Source organism: Hylobates moloch, unplaced genomic scaffold, assembly GCF_009828535.3.
Source record: "Hylobates moloch isolate HMO894 unplaced genomic scaffold, HMol_V3 SCAFFOLD_10, whole genome shotgun sequence".
NCBI classification, from domain to species: domain Eukaryota; kingdom Metazoa; phylum Chordata; class Mammalia; order Primates; family Hylobatidae; genus Hylobates; species Hylobates moloch.
In genome coordinates, this window is record NW_026652285.1 from 108,615,895 (window position 1) to 108,635,157 (window position 19,263).

Genomic DNA, 19,263 nt, shown 5'->3' on the forward strand with positions numbered 1-19,263 from the left:
GGGGGCCTCTCCGGTGCACAGGAGCTGCACTTCCCAGAGCGGAAGGAACGGCCCTGCACACCCCGGCTCCCTGGGAAGGGAAGGGGAGGAGCTGCCTGGCTGAAATCAGCATCTTAACACATCCCACCTGTTCCCCAGCAGCGCCACAGGTCCAGCCCCACCTGCCCTCCTTGGGTCTCACTGCCAATCCTGGCCCACTGTCCCGCCACAGAAGCCCAAGGGTCCCCTGGCAGCAGTGTGGTCCCTCACAGGGCAATAAAGGGGGGTCTTCTCCTCCCCAGACACCCCCAACAGCTGCTGCTCCCAGGGAGCCCGTGGCCACCTCCTGCAGGAGCCAATTGCTAGGCGCCAGCCTGAGGGTGCCGCTGCCCCTGGGACCCCTCCCTCACCAGCGGGACCTGCCCCCAGCCTCAAGGGGCTTTCTGCCCAGAGGGGAGTCTAGGGCGCCCGCTGTGCCTGCTCCTGTGATGGCAGGGGCACCCCCACGCCCTCCCCAGACCCAGATCCTGCCGTACTCTGCTAAGACCCAGCAAGGCTGGCCACCTTCTACCTACGCCACTGACAGTGGGCCCCACCAGGTGACCTGGGCCACACAGACAGGCCCAATCATCGGCCTGCCCAAGCAAATGGGGCCATAAGTGGACTGGCCGGGGGGACACTGTGACTCCCTACTGGAGACGGGGACACAAGGCCAGACCCGGGTGGGGATGCTTCCCGAGGCAGGCTTCCATGAGGCCAACGAGCCCAGCTCTAGCCCGGACCAAGGCTTCTGGGGGCAGGAGGAGTCCTGGGACCTCAGCCCCTCCCTTGGGCAGAGGCTAGTCCAAGTTCCCCCAATCCCAGTGGGCACCACCCACCTTCCAGGAGGCACTGGCTGCTAAGAAATGAGCTGGGCAGGGGGCTCGGGGTCCCACCTGGGGTCCTCTCCCACTGGAATGGCCAAGCAGCCCAGCCCTGCGGGACGGAGGAGCCTTGGGAAGACGCTGGAAACTCGCTGCTCACAGCCCCTTCCCTAGCCTCCCCAAATCCCCCAGAACAAAGGGCTACAGCAAGGGAGGCCCCGGGCTCCTCAAACCTGCCAGGACCCTGTGTCCAAACCCCTGTTCAAACAGCTGGCTGGAGCCTCCGTGGTGGCTGGGAGGCCTTGAAAGGTGCCCTGCAGCCGCTGGGTCTTTCTTGCCTTTCTGCTCCTGTCTTCCTTCCCTACCTTGGACAGGAGAGAGGGATGCAGGCACCGAGGGGGCCAAGGGGGCTCATGGCAGCCCAGCATCGCCAGGCCTGCTCACCGTTGGGGCACAAAACCACGAGTCTGGGGGCTGCAATGTGGGATGCCTGCCTCCAGCCACCACCTGCGGTCCCACCTGAGCTGTGGTCTTCCCCAGCCCCTGCAGCCGTTGGGCTGGAGCTGCTGAAAGCTGCACAGGGGCCCTGCCAGGGCTCCCAGGGCCCCAGGAAGGAGGAAAGGGGCAGTGGGGGCTTCAGGGAGGCGGGGGCCCAGAAAAGGAGCCAGCCCCAAACAGCCGCCGCTCCTGAGACAGCGGGCAGCAGGGGGCGGAGTTGGGTGGGGCGGGGGTCTTGGCCAGCCCGCCACAGCGCAGGGACCCAGCCGGGGCCTGAGCCAGGGCCAGGCTTTCCGGCCCAAACAGCTGTTGCCGGCACCCCCGGCTCTTTTGTCTGCAAATCTTTTCCCCCAGTTGCATCCTCGGATGGTTTAAAATGTGCTGAAGGAGGAAGTGCAGGAAGGCCAGGTTTCCTCCTCTGGCTCCGGGGAAACCCTTTGTGTGGGAGGCGGGATGGGGACAGAACCTGTCCTCCCAGGAAGCCACCTTTCCCGCAGCCGGGAAAACAATGCTCTCACCCGACGTGGGAACGGCTGCCTGCATCTGACGGCTGCCTGCATCTGACGGACAGAAGGCCTGTGGAGATGGTGGAGCTGGGGTGGCCACTCTGGGGGACATGTGGCCAGCCCCTCCCCCAAATGCCAAGGCACAGCCCAGCAGGCTCTGAGACATCAGTAGCCAGGTGTCACCAAAGTGCCCCGAAGGCTGTTTGGAGTGTGAAAAATGCCTGCTGCAGCCCCACCCGTTGCTCCACTGAGGGAATTTCCCACGTGGACCCCCCAAAAGCAGGCATGTGCCTCCTGCCCTGGGTCACCCCAACGGCCCCTAGGGACCCATGTGGACAAACCTCTTGAGCTGGAGAGGCCAAGATGGTCATGACACGCCGGGCCTCTGCTCCCAAGAAGACCCAGCCCAGCCCTGCACCCCATGATGGCTCAGAGGCAGGGAAGGCAATGGACAGGCCCACAGCAGCGCTGCTGGAGGGCTCAAACCACACTCCATGAAGGAAGTCAGGCATCACAGGCTGCGCTCCGGGCCAGCGCCAGACATGTTTCTGGCAACTTCCCACCACCGCTCCCGAACAGATCCTGTAGCTGGGGGTGGCGGGAAGGGACTGCCCAGAGGGGCTCCTGTTCTCCTCTGGAGTGAGCCCCACAGCCAGCAGGGAAGTCACCCGGAGGTGCTGGCTCTATGTCCAGCGTCCTTGTTAAGAACGCTGCAGGGAGGGGAGGGATCCCGAGACATCTGTCTGGCACACACCAGCCCAGCAATGAAGAAACTGAGCTCACGCCCCTCCAGGCTTGACCTACACTCGGGCTTTCCAAGCTCTGTCTCATGGGACCCCCACAACCGCCCTGGGGGCGTGTAATGGGCCCATTTCACAGGTGAGAAAACGGGGCAGGTATGCCCAGCACACCACCCGGGTCTGAAGGCAGCTCAGAACCACTCCCGCTGATGGGGACCAGAGCGGGGCAGGGCAGGGCAGGGCAGGGCAGGGCAGCTCCCCATCGTGGCGCAGGAGCGGCAGAAGCTCTCTGGGAAAGAGGAGGAAGACGCGTGTCCCCCGAACCCCCGGCCCCACCCGGACTGTCTGGATGTTTCGCCTGACCACCTGATCTCCCAGGACCGGGAAGTCTGGAGCAGACAAAGCATTCTTACAGCTCCACCGAAACACAAAACCCTGGGGTGCTGGGGGCAGGGCCCTGGGCGAGAGAGACCCAGCCTCCCGCTCCCCTTCCTTCCTCCCGCCCAGCAGGAGGGCACCGATGCCCCTTCACCCACAGCACCCGCGGGGCATCGGCACTGGTGACGAGGGACAAAGCCGAAGCCCACGCTGCCGGAGGAGCACTCCTGGCCTCCCGGGGTCAGACACCACCCTCCTGCGCCTCCTCCCGCCCGTCCTGGGAAACTGCCAGGACACCTCTGTGCTGCCTCCCGACTCGGCCGCAGATGGACGGTGGCTTCAGTGGTGGGGTGGCCCCAGAGGTCACCTCATCCCCATCACACCCACCGGCTCCCTGCTCTCTGACCACACGAGGCACAGAGGGGCCTCCGAGCCCAGGAATGCTCCTCTCGGAACATCCCTCGCCTGCCGGCCCAGTCCCAGCACCCAGCCCGGCTCACACGCAGGCCCACTGTGCCCCTGGCACCCCCTCAGAGCCTCACTCTGCCCAGGCCCAGCGTGGTCACCGGGTGCCTGGGACACCGCACACTTGGGAAGTGGGATCCAGGCAGGTGCCCGAAGCCCTGGGAGGGGCCCATGAGGAGGGGCGCCCGGGGGAGGGGTTTGCAGTGCCACACCCTGGGGGACACCAGGGTGTCCCAGGACAGCTGGCACAGGCTGGGGACTGTCTGGGGTACCTTTCCCTGTGGGGAAAGTTGGGGATTCTTGGGCTGGACCTGGCAGGTCCTAAAACTTCTGCCCCTCCAAGGCACTGAATAATGCCCGGCCTCGCCCAGTGCCTCGTGGCCTCGCCCAAATATCCCGCAATACCTCACCCAATACCGAAGGACCTCGCCCAAATCCCACATATGACCTGGATCAAATAGCGCATAACCTCATGCAAATCCCACATGGTCTCCCCAGAGCCTGTGGCTGGGGCTGGCCTCTGGGAGAGACCTTCCTGGAGGGGCCCCCACAGCACCAGGAAGGGGCTCCAGGGTGGATGACATAGATGACACATCCCCGGGGGAACTGGGCGTGCCGCCCGAGACCCAGCTACACCTCCCACAGCCGCCATGACTCTGCAGCCAACTCCAAAGAAGGCTTAACAATTCGAGGCAGTCGCCCGGCCGCAAGGAGCAGCCGGAGCTGTCAGGAGCCCCGGGGGACACTTCATGGTCCCGGCCACTTCCCATCTCCTAAGGAGGGAGCTCAGAGAGGTGGTGGCGGCCCGGGGTCGCACGTGGGGGAAAAAAGCCCGTGGCCTGTGTTGTTGACCCAGCGCCACCCCACGCCTGGAAGGGGGAAGGTCTGGTGGGGTGGCCGGCCTGGACTGCAACCCCTGCAGGCTGGAGCCAGGGCTTCCAGTTACCGGCAGCCACCCACCTGCCTCCACCTCCATTCCCAGTGCCCACCTGGCCCCAGGGCTGCCGGCAGCCCAGCCAGGCCCGTCCACCAGAGAGCTGCAGAGCTCTGTGCTGGGCCAGACCCTGGAGGCTGCCAGGACAGGACCTCACCACGGCCTGAGCCCTGCCACCACATGGACCCTGGACACTCAGCCCCTCCTGGCCTCCCCACCTGGCTCTCCATCAGACAGGAATGAGGCCAGCCTCCTTCTGACCACTGAAGGGGAAGTAGGAGGGGCCACCACCAGGGGCTGCACCCCGGGAGCTGGGACCAAGCCAGGTCCCTCTGTAAGGATGCAGAGTGGAGGCCCAAGGGGCAGACTCTGGCCCAGCCCCCTCCGCGCACCAGCCAGCTACCAGCCTGAGCTCAAGCATCTCTTACTGAAAAGCCGTCAGGGAAACCACACATGTTCAACCCCTGGCTGCTCCCCTAAACCTCTCATTTCCAGTAACTGTGTGTTTCCGCTCGTCAACAGCTGAAACCGGGCGGAACTTGTGGGGCCCCGCCACGCGGCCCTGCTGTGCGGCACGGGGCTCATCTGTCCCCTGGCTGCGGGGAGTCAGCTCTCACCGCCCACCTCCTTCCCAGATAGTCTCTGTGCCCACTCAACGGCCCGGCAAGGCAGGCCAGGGTCGGGGCGTGAGCTGCTGCCTCCCGCAGGGTCGAGGGCAGGACACTCGTCTGACGCTTGGGTGGGGCAACAGCACCTCCTCAGGGCCTCGGCCCCTGGGCAGGCTCGGTGACCATGGGCCTACAGCAGGGAAAATTCTGGGCCAAAAGCTCCAGCCTCCTGCTAAGGCATCTGTCTGCAAATGCACCTTAACCTGACCGCCTGGGCCGTGGGGGAACCTGTTTCAGGGAAAGTGAGGGACGCACCAGTTTCCTCCTTTGGACTTGATGAGGCACGAACACGTCTCTAATAAAGCCAGGTCTCCCCGCCATGGCTCACTGGGCGGGAGCCTGTGGCTCAGGCCGAGGCACGCTGGGTAACCCCAGTACGGGGAAGAGGGCAGGAGGCTGGGCGCCACCGCCTCTGTGCCCAGTTGTCATCTCGGCACAAGGGTGACCGTCGGCTTCGTCCTGCCCTCCACGTCTGAGGGCTTTTGGGATGTGGCGGGGGACGGGGGAGTCCACTTCTCAAACCCAGAGCAGCCTGCAGGGCCGCCGCACTCACAAAAAGGCCGACTCAACACAGGACCTGCCTCCCCGGGCCTTGGCTCAGGCTGGGACGAGGCTGGCCTCCTGTGCTACCTGTGGAAGAGTTTGTTCTGCAAATTGACAGTGTCAACAGAATGTCAAGGGGGCATTTACCCAGCTTTAAACAACCAATTCAAGCCCTTCAGAGACGCACAAGGGACACCCAGGCCAGGGGACCGCGTAGACAGGGTCGACATCTGATGACAAACTCTCATCTGCTGATTAGAGCAAGGTCGGGGCGTGTCGCTAACCTCAGTGCCAGGCGGAGCAGAAGGAACGATACAACTATTTCTTGGGGGAAAATCTCAACAAGCAACCTAGGAGCTGGCAGGCCTCCCACTGGGTGAGAACAGTGCCCACCTGGTGCCCACCGGTCTGAACAGCCCCGCGCAGGTGAGGCCGGGTGAGTGTTCGGTGGCCATTGGTCCCCACTGTGGCGGTAGGCGCTGTGGGGGGAGGGTCCAGGCAGCAACTGGGCCTGGCCTGATCTGGAGACGTCCTTGGTACTGGCCACTCACAGACTGTGATTGCGAGGAGCCCGATGGGGCCGCTGTGTGTGCCTGGGAACTGCAAGTGTGGGTGTCAGAGGCAAAGCCTCCCCTGTGCACGCCCAGCACATCAGAGCCCCCCAGTCCCCTCCCCACAGAGCCCCCCAGTCCCTTCCCACAGAGCCCCCCAGTCCCCTCCCCACAGAGCCCCCAGTCCCTCCCCACAGAGCCCCCAGTCCCCTCCCCACAGAGCCCCCCAGTCCCCTCCCCACAGAGCCCCCCAGTCCCACCCCACAGAGCCCCCAGTCCCTCCCCACAGAGCCCCCCAGTCCCCTTCCCACAGAGCCCCCCAGTCCCCTTCCCACAGAGCCCCCAGTCCCTCCCCACAGAGCACCCCAGTCCCTCCCCACAGTCCCCACTGGACACCAGGCCCCAGACCTCCTTCCAGGAAATTGCAGGAACCACAGCAGGGCAGCCCCACAGGCCAGACCTCAGGGAACTGCTGCCCCACCCCCGCCCCAGAGAGCCCTGGTGTCTGGGCCGCAGCTGAGGCTGAGGGGCTGGGGACTCGGAGGATGGGATCTCCCGCCTAGGGGGTGCAGCCAGGTGGGAGGGGCCAGGCCCCCAGGGTTCACAAGGCCCCTTGGGGACCCACGCAAAGCCACTGCTTTGCATTAGGGAGGGCGTACGGAGAGGGCCCTGTTTAACTACACGGGCTCAATCTGGAGTGTAGATGGCAGGACGCCCCTGACCCTGGGCCCCTGAGCCTGTGAGTGGGGGGTTCAGAGGTGAGGCCTCTACAGAAGTCTCCCTCCCAGGGGCAATGGGTGCAGGGTGGGGGGGAGCACTCTGGGTGGAGGGTGGGTGGAGGGGGGAGCACTCAGGATCCCTCCCGGGGCAATGGGTGCAGGGTGGGGGGGAGCACTCAGGACCCTCCCGGGGCAATGGGGGGGAGCACTCAGATCCCTCCCAGGGGCAATGGGTGCAGTCGGTGGGGGGGAGCACTCACGATCCTTCCCAGGGGCAACAGGTGCAGGGTGGGGGAGCACTCAGGATCCCTCCCAGGGGCAACAGGTGCAGGGGGGGGGGAGCACCCAGGATCCCTCCCAGGGGCAATGGGTACCTGGTGAGGGGAGCACTCAGGATCCCTCCCAGGAGCAACGGGTGCAGGGTAGGGGGGTGCACTGAGGACACTGCTGGGGAGTTTCTCCTCCCAGAATTCCACAGGTCTTGGAGATACACTGAAAGCAACCCCAAAACGCTGGGACCGCCTATAACCACCCTGCATCACCCCTGGGGCAACCAGGCACCACGATGCTAACACACACGCATCCGCCCAACAGACAGAAGTCCCCCAGCTGCCTGCAGATGCGGCCTCGCTGTCAAGGGCCACTGGCTGGCCTGGTGCCCTGCAGGGGACATGGCGCTTCCCTGTCCCAAGGGCAACTCGGAGAGGACACCATCTGTGTCTCAGAATGAGGGGCCAGGCTCCCAGCTCTCTCCCGTGTCACACGGGCCTGGGTCTCGGCCAGGGTATAGCCAGTCACTCTAAGCTGACCCTGAGGGTCCAGGGGGAGAAGCAGCCTGAAGCCAATCACACAGAGCCCTGCCCGGGGAAGGGAAGGCCCCGGAGCAGGCAGACCGGGCGGGTGGGGGCTGAGATGCCTGCCTGCCCCCCTGGATGTGTCCAAAGCCTCACTGCCCCCCGCTGCCCCAGCCCCTGCCGCTCCTTTGGTCTGGAGCTCCCTGCTGCTGACCCTGTCCCAGCCAGCGTGGAAGCTGCTCCATGGTGGGCCTCACTTGAAGGCCACGGCAGGTGCACCCAGGTGGGGTCCCACAGCACTGACTATGCCCACAGGAGGCCATGAAGGCTGCAGTGTCCACCCCCAGCTTGTGGCCAAGCCCGTCCGTCCTGCGGCCTGGTTCTTAAGCGGCATGCTCCTCCCCTGCCCAGGGGGGCCTGCATCTGCTGTGTCCACCCACATCCCAGGGTCCAGCATGTAGTAGATGCTCAATAAAGACCCTCTACCCTGCATTCTCACAGCACCAGGCGTGTGGGCGCTCAGTGACCGCGGCCCCACTGCGTACCTCCTGGGGGCTGAGGGATGCTGAACAGCTTGGCGGCTGGCGTGAGTGAGGCCCAGGGACAGGTTGTGAGCCTGTCTCGGAGTCCTGAGCGAGGCAGGGGCCGCGGGCACACCAGGCCATCCTACAGATTAACCCGGGAATATGCCAGGACTCCCTCTAGGGGGCTTTGTGGCTGTTGGGCGGCTGCTCTGGCCGAGTGAGCTCCATCTCTTCCAGGAAGCCACCCCGGACGCCCTCCCAACACCTGCCTCCTCTGGACTGTCTGCAGCTGCGATGCTGGTGGCCACCTCTGGCCAGTCCCTGATGCTTTTGGCGGCCAAAATCTAGTCCTCAGAAGAATGCAGTTCCAGTCCGTGGGTGACATGTATGAACCTTAAACACATCACGCTCAGTGAAAGAAGCCAGGGGCCAAAGACCACCTATGGCACAATTCCATTCACAGACAACGTCCAGAAGAGGCGAATTCAGAGACAGAAAGTGGGTTAGTGGTTGCCAGGGGCTGGGGCAGTCAGGGAAGAGTGATGGTATTTGGATACAGTTTCTGTTTTGTGCAGTGAGAAAGTCCTGGAACTAGACAGTGGTTGAATGAACTTGTGAATGTACTAGATGCCAATGAACAGCACACTTTAGTTCAAAAGTCACATTTTCAGCCTGGGCAACATAGCAAGACCCCACCTCTGCAAAAAATTTAAAAATTAGCTAGGCATGGTGGTGCACACCTGTGGTCCCAGCTACTCTGGAGGCAGAGGCGGGAGGATCACTCGAGCCCAGGAGTTTGAGGCTGCAGTCAGCCATGATCCCACCACTTCACTCCAGCCTGTGTGACAGAGTGAGACCCCATCTCAAAAAACAAAAAAAGTGGCCGTACGCGGTGGCTCACGCTTGTAATCCCAGCACTTTGAGAGGCCGAGGAAGGCGGATCACCTGAGGTCAGGAGTTTGAAACTAGCCTGACCAATAGCCTGACCCAATATAGTGAAACCCTGTCCCTACTAAAAACACAAAAATTAGCTGGGAGTGGTGGTGTGTGCCTGTAGTTCCAGCTCCTCAGGAGCATCGCGTGAATCCGGGAGGCAGAGGTTACAGTGAGCCAAGATTGAGTCACTGCACTCCAGTCTGGGTGACAAAGCAAGACTCCGTCTCAAAAAACAAACAAAAAAAAGCAAATTTTGTAATACGAGTAAGTCATCACCCAGAATCCCCCCATATACACACCCACCCCTCAAATCAGTCCTTAGCTCCCTTTGCTCCCAGGGAGCAGGGTGGGGTGGGGCAGGGCGACAAGGAGAATCCAACCAGGCAACTTCGGAAAAGGGCTTCCCTCTGCCCTCCTACCCCTGCAGCCACTGCCCTTTCCCCAGCCGGGGAGACCACCGAGCCCAGCGCAGGTCTCGCCGCAGGGCCCACAGCCACCACCACGCCTTCAGCCCGACTCAGGTTCCTGCTGGCTGTAGTTGGAAGGGGAATCACATACAGATGGGGAAACTGAGGCCCAGGGAGGAGACAGTGTGGGGAGCACAGCAAATCAGAGCCAGCCCTGCTTCACATCCCCTCGGACCTCCGGGCCCCACGGGAGAAAGCGCCAGCGCTGCCTGGGAAACTCGAGGCCGTCAAACGCATCCCGGGCCACAGGTGTGATGCCCCAAAGCCAGTCGCTCGTTAAAGCTGCTGGTATTTCCTCCTCAGCCCCGGGAAAGATCCGGAAAGTTCTGGATACGCCTGCACATGAAGGTGAAAGCTGACGCCAGCCTGCCTCAGATCCCCACGCCCTCGCAGCCGCAGCTTTCCCACCTGTGCGCTGGGGATGAAACGGCACTGGCACACCTGGAGGGTGGGAGGCCGTCTGCCAGGGCTTTTATGAGACTGGGTAACAGCGGCGTCCTGAGCGTGAAGCTGTCATCACTGCATTATCGAGGAAGGCAAGCTAGACGCCGAATCGATTCTGCAAAGCCACATCCTTTCACTATTTATAGACGAGACATGAAACAGGAAAGGTCCCCTCCCCACAGCAAAAGGGTGCAGTCCCTTGGCCCGGCCTGGAACTGCCCAGTGGGCACCGGTGGCCACTGCTGCCCATCACAGGTGCAGGGAATGAGGAACGAGGCCAGTCCCGGCTCCCGTGGGGTCTCCGGTTTGCTGCCCGCATCTGGGGGTCCCTGCACCTGGCTCTGCCCTGTGGAAGCACTTCCCCTGGTGCACTGTCTGCCCTGCCCTACCCTCTTCCTGCCAGGGTTGCTGTTTTCTTTCTCCCTCTCTTTTTCTATTATTATTCTTTTCAATGGACAACATGTTGGCTGCTGTTCAGAGGCGGGGCCTGTCCCAAGGAGCCAGCTTCCTTCAGAGCACTCCAGGCTCCCACCCCAGTCTCCGCCCCAGGCCTTCCTGTTCCTGACGTCTCCCCAGTCTGAGTAGGTGAGACTTTCTATTTGACACTGTGTGGGGTTTTTTTTGTTGTTTTTTGTTTTTTTGAGACAGAGCCTCACTTGTCGCCCAGGCTGGAGTGCAGTGGCACGATCTCGGCTCACTGCAGCCTCCGTCTCCTGGGTTCAAAGGATCTTCCTGCCTCAGCTTCCCAAGTAGCTGGGATTACAGGCACACGCCACTGTGCCTGGGTAATTTTTGTATTTTTAGTAGAGATGGGGGTTTCGCCACGTTGGCCAGGCTGGTCTTGAACTCCTGACCTCAGGTGATCTGCCCACCTTGGACGCTGCATGTTTTTAAACATGTTTTTCTAACCCTGGCGCCCTTGAAGACCAGGTTCTGCATCAACAGGAGGTCCTGTCACAGACCTTTCCGCTCAGCTCAGCATGGGGAGAGTCAACCTGTTCCTCCCCTGGCCGCGCCCAAGACGAGGCAGGTGACTCAATGGAAACAGCCAGACCGGGTGACAGGAGCTACCCCATCCCTCCCCAGCCTCCCAGGCCGGCTGCAGGGCCAAGTCACTTCCCGCCTGAGCCTCCTTCCTCCTCTTTTAAGGGGAAGCCACGCCCCCAGCCCGCTTGCAGTCGGGAAGTGACGGGTCAGCTCAGGCAGGCTGGGGCTGTGGTTAGGGACATTTGCTTGGGAGAAGGAGAGGGGCAGGGCTAGTAGGAACTCTGCCACCACTGTGTGACCCTGGGGCCGATGGCGACTTCTCTGGGTCTCTTCTTCTCACTTATCGGTGCCTGATCCAGACAGCTTTACGGGGCTGCCGGGAGCTACGCCAGGCCACCGCCGGGCCGGTACATCCCCACCACGTCCCACACGTGAGCCAGGTGCCTCTCTCACCCCTTGCCAGGAAGTGAACTCCACAGGAGCAGGGGCCATGTCTGCCCTGTCCCCACCGGGGGCCTGGCCTGGAGCAGAACACAGCGCACAGCAGGTGCTCAAACGTGTCTGTGAACTGGAGCCATCCTGGGAGATGGACTTCCCCGGAGCCGGCAAGTCCCTCCCCAGGCAGTGCCAGGCCCGGCCCACCAGGCAGCACCTTTAGGATTCTCTGAATTCACTCATCAATCAATTAAACATTCAGGAAGGAGGCTCTGGAAACCAGCACAGTCAGCCGACCGTGAGAAGGCGGGGAGGAAAGGAGCGCGGATCAGGTGCCCTCTCCACAAGCTTCTCATGCAATACTCACGCCACCAAGAGATCCAGTGTGTATCAGCCCGGCTGACATGCTGGAGAAACTGAGGCTTGCATGACCTGATGACCCAAGGTCACGGAGCTAGCAGGTGGCCAGGCCAGGCCTCAGACACAAGGTTGTCCAAAGCTAAAGCCCACCACCCAGCAGGGGGCTGGGCATCCTCCTGGAGGTGCTGGGTGTGACAGCCTACCCCCATTTCTCCCAGCTCCTGGAAGACGTCCCGTGCCATTTTGACTCTGCCATCAGCAGGCAACATCTTAGCTGTCCCCTGCCTGAATGCCCAGCCCAGACCCAGGCAGTCCCGGGAGAGCGTTTCAGACCAAGGACGCAGTCTCACCCAGACGGATAGGGTCCCTGCAGCTCTTCCCGGCTCTCCTCAAAACAAAGAGAAAAAAGGGGGAGCCCTCTTTAGTACCCCCTGCTCACACTGACAGAGCCGATGAGGGGGCTGGGGAAGAGCCAAGGGTCACAGTGACCCCCGGGCCCGCTCAGAAGGCCACCATCTCCGACCACGGCCACCACGGCCACACCGCACACAGCAGCTGCCCAGAGACCAACCATCCTCCGCCCACCAGCAGGTGCTGCCAGGTGCTTTCTACCTGGCCACTGGCTGACCAGGCCACGGTGACACTCTGACCTCCTGGGAAGGCATTTTGCACCAACAAAACCACTTTTTCCAATCCCGAGCTCTGCAACCACCTGATTGGCAGCTTCCGGTGAAGGTTCCTTCTCTTTGGGATGGAAAGAAATGATTCACCCAGTACTAGTGTGCCAGGCACTGTGAGGCCCATCACGACCATGCCCCTTCTACAGCAGAGGCAGCAAATGGCACCAAAAGTCAAAGCTCTTTCCGGGGTCACAGCTGGATACCACGGGGCCAGGATTCCTACGCAGGCTGGCGGGGCTCCAAGAGCCTGCACCCCAGACTCTTTCGAGAAACAGTGTGGGTTTCTCCCCTTGCTGGGAGAGCCAGGCCTCCTGCAGGTGCCCTGGCCAACTCCTGGACAGACCTCCTGGGCCTTCTGAGAAGGACGGGCAGGAACGGGAAGGCAGAGGCGCCTGAGGGGTCTATGTTGGGTGGGGCTCGAGCCCACGGAGGGAGCCTGGGGCCTTCTCTGAAGTGGCTGCAATGCCCCCCAAACTGCTGCGTGAGCCCTGACCTGTGCCTCCACAAGCCGGGCCCAGCTGTGGCCCTGGCCTCTAACCCTGCAGCCCAGAAGCGGGAGCCTGAGGACGCGCTTCCGTCCCATCTTCTCGTTGGACTTGTGGGGTGTGCACAATGGGGTCTCTGTGGGCTGAGCTCGGCTGCCTGTCAGGCCAAACTGAAGCAGGCTTCCCGCCAAGAAGGAGGGGGCGCCAGGCCCCAGCGAAGGGGACAAGGCCAGGCACCAAAGCCATGGTCAGCGGCCTGCCTTGGGCTGGAAAACAGCTCACCAGGATCCCAGGTTTGGGGAATGGGAAAGTGGGCCCATGACACCAGTGTTTTGCGGCCCTGTGGCAGGGTGTTAACCCAGACACCAGGGAGCTGCAGCAATCTGTACCCCAAAAGCACAGCTCTCTGGCCCAGGGAGACCTCAGTCCCGGACCCCTGTGGGCCAGGCTGTGCCTACTCCCTAGTACCACTGAGAAGAAGCAACAGGCCCCCAATTTTCCCAGCACGGCATTCCTCCCACCCTCCCAAAGTCCTCTGCAGGAGCAAGAAGCTTCTCCCAGAGCCCCGAATGGGTGAGAGGCAAAGTCCGAGCCGGGAGCGCGGTGGCGGGGAAGGGGGTTATACATTCTGGGAAGCCACGCATAATTAATCACACGGCATTAATCCGCCTCCCCCAACAATAGCTGCTGCACTTCCCCTGGATCCCAGCTGTCGGTCTCTGAATGAAAGGAAACAAGATTTAGGGCATCAAGCGTCCGTGCGGCTTCTGCAGCGGGAGAAGGGGGCCCCAAAAAGCAAAAAAAAAAAAAAAAAAAAAAAAGTAGTGCGCATTCATTAGTGTCTGACAAAGACACAATTGGCTTTGTCCATTAAACTGCTCACAGACCTGCTTAATTGGCTTCAGTTTGGGGAGGGTGGGGGCCGGGGAGGGAGGGGGGCCGCTGCCCACAGGCTGGGCAGTCAGCACAGGCAGGAGCCCGGCTGGGGTTGTCAAGGGAATAGGACCTTCTGCAGTTGGAATGAGGGCGCACAGACTGGCTGGGGAGCCATTTCTTCATCTGTAGCTCCTGGGGGGCGGAGGGAACTCTTTTTCCAGCCACCAAACACCTCCTCATTATTCTCATCAGGGATGGACTCAAGTTGAAGGGCATCGGCCACAGCAGAACAGTTCCCCACGGCTGACGGGCACTCACAGGCAGGCAGGAGGCAGCGGTTCCACACGCCTTCCCAGCCCCCTCTGTGCCCATTTTACATCTGAGGCTGGCAGACCAGAAGGGCCACGGGATTTTGAAGTCAGAGTTTGCAGATGCCAGGACAGAAACCAGAGTCAATAATTACCCCACACCCCACGCCAAAACATGAGTTCCACCTTCTCTTCCCCAGCCCCAGCCTGAGGCTGGGAGGAGGGAGCTGGGGCAGACAGCCCAAAGGCGGGTCTGATTTTGAAGAGTCAATTTCCTTCGAAGAGGCATCACCCACCCAGAAGAGGTATCACCTGCCCAGGAGGTATCGCCTGTGCCTAGAGAAGGCATCATCTGCCCAGAGGAGGCATCACCACCTGCCCAGAGCAGGCATCATCCGCCTAGAAGGAGGTATCACCTGTGCCTAGAGGAGGCATCACCTACCCAGGGGAGGCATCACCACCCAGAGGAAGCATCACCCACCGAGGAGGTGGCATCACCCGTGCCCAAAGGAGGCATCACCACCAGTCCAGGAGGCATCACGCACCCAGAGGAGGCATCACCCGCCCAGGAGGTGGCATCACCTGTGCCCAGAGGAGGCATCACCGCCAGCCCAGGAGGCATCATGCACCCAGAGGAGGTATCACCCGCCCAGGAGGCATCACCTGTGCCCAGAGGAGGCATCATCCACCAAGAGGAGGCACCACTACCAGCCCAAGAGGCATCACTACCCACCTAGGAGGCATCACCCTCCTGAGAAGAGGCATCACCTGTGCCCAGGAGGCATCGCCCGCCCAGAGGAGGCGCCCCAAGTTGGCAGGGTGGTGGGGGCTGGGCCTCTCAGTAAATGGTCCAGAGCTCCCCCTGGCAGATCAACTGTTTCTTGGGGACTTTAAGAAGAATTGGGGTACTGGGACTCCCACTTAGTAACCCAGGAGCCTGAGGTGGCCCACGGAGGAGTGCCCAAGCCCCCAGCAGCCAGACCAGCTCCACACGCAGCATAATTGCTGGTGATTAAGTAATTGCCAGACTTTGTCCAATAAAAGTCAGCACGTGACCGTGCCCAGACTCTGGGCCATCTCCAGAAGACAATGGCCCAGTGTTCTGTCCCCTGCGCGGCTGCAGAAGGCAGGGGCTCTGCCCTCGACAAAGCAACAGGTCCCACAGGGGTGGTACTCACACGCAGGCCTCCGTGCCATTGGCCGCTTCACACTTCCCGCCATTCAGGCAGGTCTCACCGGGCTGGGAGCATCGCGGGCCTAGGCAGGGGCAGGAGAAGAGAGGTCAGTCTCACCCGCACCACCACCATCGAAGGCCCTTGTTACCCTGGGGGTGGGACCTGCACCCAGCCAAGGGGCATCGTCCGCCCCCGACCCCGGACGCACTCTGCTCAGTGTCATGGGTTGCTGGGGCACAGGTCCACAGGAAGCCCCTCTATGAAACCAAAGTGGTGTCAACATTCTGTCCAGAGTTCTGTAGTCAGAAATGGGGGTAAGGGGAGCAGCACGTCCTGCTTGAAGCAGGGTGGGGTGGCCTGATGTGCCGCCTGGACGCAGTGGGGGAAAAGCAGAGACAACGTGGGCTACTCTCCCAAGCGTTGCCCCCAACCCTGGAGGCTCACTGAGGAGTCTGGAAGGGCAGAGCCCCCCATCCAGCCGCAGAGATTGCCTCTGTTCAAACTCGTTCTGCAAGGGGGCAGAGCTGGACGGGGGGAGGGGGGTGGCCACACTCAGCTCCCGCCCGTGGGAAAATGCGACAGCTGCTCGCCCGCTGCCCCGCCCGCCAACAAAGCGCCGGCCTCCGCCTAGGAATCAGAGCAGCCCATTGTGGAGTCGGGGCCGCCTCCAGGGGCACCGGGACTGCACCCTGGGGACCCGGCCCCGCCTCCGCCGACACCCAATACCTGCTTCCGCGGGCGCGCATCTCCAGGGCAGCCCCCATACACCCACAGGAGGGGGATGAAGGTCCCCCATTCGGAAGGAATTCAACCATCTCGAGAAGGGATCAATTACTCAAGCCCCTCCCTCCCCATCTCACGGGGGCTGAGAAACGGGGGAGGGGGGTGCGACACAGAGCCGCACTTTCTGGAAGAGGACAGATAATTCTCGCCTCCAACTCTCAGAGAAAGAGTGGCTTAATCACTCGATTCCCCAGAGACACCACTCGCTGTGCGGCGGGGAGAAATGTAAGAGCCCCCCACCCGCGCATGGCTCTCCGCCCCCAAGCTTTCCAAACTTCAGCTCCGCAAAGCAAAAGGAAAGTTCAGTCCCCCCGGGCGCGGCGGCTTCTTACGCAACCCCTCCCCCAAACTGAGAGCCGGGCTGGGGGGCACCGGCGGGCGGGGCGACCGGCAGCCCGGGGACCCGGCCCGGCCGCGCGGGTCAGTGAAGGCGAACGCGGCGCCGCAGAGCCCACACTCAGCGCCCCAACATCCGCCCCGGCGTGGGCCAGAGGCAAAGAAGAAAGAAGATAAATGGCCCGGAGAAGCAACAGGAAACCAAAACCGACTCTATTCAAATCGAAAAATAGTAGGCAGCCCGCCCGCCCGGTCGACCGGCGGCAAGCCCCACGCGCGGCGGGTGAAGGGCGGGCCCGGAGTAGGGCCTCCGGGGCCCCAGCACCCCACACCGGCCTTCAAACTCGGCTCCAGGCACTGGCGGCGCGAGTCCGCCTCCACGGGGGGATCGAGGGGGAGGGTCGGTCCTCCCCGAGCCCAGGACTCCAGAATCCCACGCCCCGGGCCGCCCGCTCTTCCCTCTCCACGCTGACCTCCCCGCCGCCCGCTCTCAGCCACGGGGCGCGCGCGCCGGGCGCCGCCAAAGTTTCCAAAGGGCGCGGAAAGTGGGGGCTCGCGGGTGGGTGGGCGCCTACCTCGTGCGGCGAGCGCGGGCAGCAGCGCCAGGCAGAGCAGGGGCGCCAGGAGCGGCGGCATGCCTCCCCACCGGCTGCCCTCTGCGCCCGGGCGGCGGCCTCCTGTGCTGGCCGGCTGGGCTGGGACGCACACGCGCGGCGTACGGTCCCGGGGCGGCGGCGGACGGTCCCGCCCTCTCTTCCCCGGCTGGCTGGCGGCGCTGTGTTCTCGCGGGCTCCCGGGCCCAGCTCCGCGCCCGGCTCGTTCCTTCGCTGCGCTCGCGCCCGCGCCCCGTGCCCCGCGCCCCGCGCCCCTGCGCTCCCTCCCGCGGCCGAGGCACTAGTGAGGCCGAGAGTCGAGGTGCGCTCCGCCCCCGCCGGCCCCGCCCCGCCCGGCCCCGCCCCCGCCGGTCCCCCCGCCCCCTCCGCGGCCACCTCCTCCAGCGCGCCCCGTCCGCCTTTGCGCCTCCCTGAGCTGAGCCGCGCGTCCCGAGCCCAGCCTCTCCGGGGAGGAGGGACCCGGCGGCGCGGCGTGGGTCGGGAGCGGGTGCCTGGGACTACTTCTCGTTTGAAAGTTTTCAGAGGCCAAAAGTTTGAGCCGGGGCTGCGGAAGGATCCGGCTCTGGCCGTTGCCGCGCTCGGCGACAATTGGCGACGGAAATTTGCATGTGAATAAGCGGAGGAGCCCAGGGCGGAGTGGGGAGGGCGAGGCAGCGGACAGCCGCGTGCACCGTGCGCTGGGCCGGGCAGGGAGCAGCTGAGGCCACGTTGGGGGACCCCGGGCCCGGGGCAGGGCTCTGGGAGAAGTGGCCTAGCCTTGGTTTCGCCCCTGGCCCAGCGACTTCACTCCCTCCCGAGGGCCCCGTGGCCGCGGCTTTAGGCGTCCAGAGGATCGATCGCCGCCAGACACCCCTGGCCGTGATTGCCCGAGCACTTGACCGCGAGGGATGGGGGCGCCGCAGCCTCTGGGCAGGGAGCTCAGGGCGCCCCGAGGGAGCAGCCGGAACCAGTGCCTCGCGGACCGATTGTGCCCCGCTCCCCCAAGGGGGACCCGCGTCGACACGCCCCTCGGTCACCGTCCTCCTCCTGCCCGGGCGCCGCCTGCCTAAGGTGGCCCCAGAAAGCACAAACGGGTCGGGCGGATCTGCCGCTGGCGCCGGCGCAGCCCCTCCCACGTGCTCCTTCCGGCTGATTTATTTCTCCACCACGATGCCAGGCACGGGCACCCTGTGCCAAGCCTGGTTAAGCGCCAGGAGTCCAAAATGCCTGCCATAGTCCCTGCGCAAAGTTCACGGCCTCGTGCCAGGGACAGACAGCGCCCCCTCCCCACCCCAACACAGGGTGGTGAGTGCAATGGCAGAAGGCGCGTGTCCCGGGGCCCCTCCTGGAGTAGGAGGGCTAAGCCTGCCCTGCGGGGAGACTGAAAGGCTGAGAGGGACCTAGGACTCTAGGGGCCTGGGGGGAGGGCTGCAGAAACCCCAGAGCATGGTGGCAGAGGCAGGCACAGAAAGCGGGACAAATCTCACCCCTGACCCCAGCAAGCCTTTCCTGGCACACCTCTTGCCAAGTGCTGAGCACTCTGGAAACAGCCAGTGCAGGCGGCCTGTCCCGCCCCTGTAGCTGCTGCTGGGAGCCTCCCTCGCCTGCGTCCTCCCAGAAGCTGGCCTCACTTCTGCAGGCCTGGGGTAACATCTTGGGGTCAGCGCCCCAGGAGAGGAGGCGCCTGGAGGCAGCAGAGATGTTTATGTAACAGCAGCCAGGCAGCCTGGAGGAGCAGATTTTCCATAGAAGGAAGCGCGGGGCTGTGCAGCTCCCAGGCTGAGGACTCTGCCCACCACGACGTCTGCTGCTCTGGGTGGGTGGGGGTGGGGTGGGGCACGGGGAGGCCCGAAGGCCTCAGGCCTGGTGCTGATCGGGCGCGGGTGCAACTGCCTGTGTGCCTCCACTGGCATCTCTGCCTGTGGGCCCCAGGCCAGAAGTAATGGCGCATGTAGCCCTAGCTTGGGGGCCAGTCCTCGGCATTTTGCGGAGGGGCGGCCTGGGAGGGGAGGAGGGGATCCCTGGATAGGGGGTCTCCCCTGGTCTGCCCCAGCTGTGCCGACAGCACCTCCACCTTGGGCCTGCATCCTCTACCAGCAGAGAAGAGAGTGGCCCATTCGATGTCCACCCGTCAGGCCACCCAGCAGCCAGGCACGCTCATAAGCCCACCTTACAGATGGTGCGGACGGGTTCACAGGCCCGAGGGAAGCACAGGCCTTGGCCTCCCAGCTCCCAA

At 63.4% G+C, this 19,263-nt stretch overlaps 1 protein-coding gene across 2 annotated transcripts in view; it reads right to left on the bottom strand.

Annotated features, from left to right (window-relative positions):
- NOTCH1 (notch receptor 1) overlaps nt 1-17,333 on the bottom strand; it is a 52,196-nt gene extending 34,863 nt beyond the window's left edge. The window contains exons 1-2 of one of the 2 annotated variants that reach the window (XM_032165687.2): nt 17,010-17,333; nt 15,319-15,397 (exon numbers count right to left, since the gene is read on the bottom strand). In XM_032165687.2, the coding sequence (XP_032021578.1) occupies nt 15,319-15,397; nt 17,010-17,070 (140 nt within the window). In that variant the 5' untranslated portion in view covers nt 17,071-17,333. Of the gene's footprint in view, nt 1-15,318; nt 15,398-17,009 lie in introns of those variants that run through there. The other variant, XM_032165688.2, reaches the window with a different exon arrangement.
- Nucleotides 17,334-19,263: the final 1,930 nt, after the last annotated feature.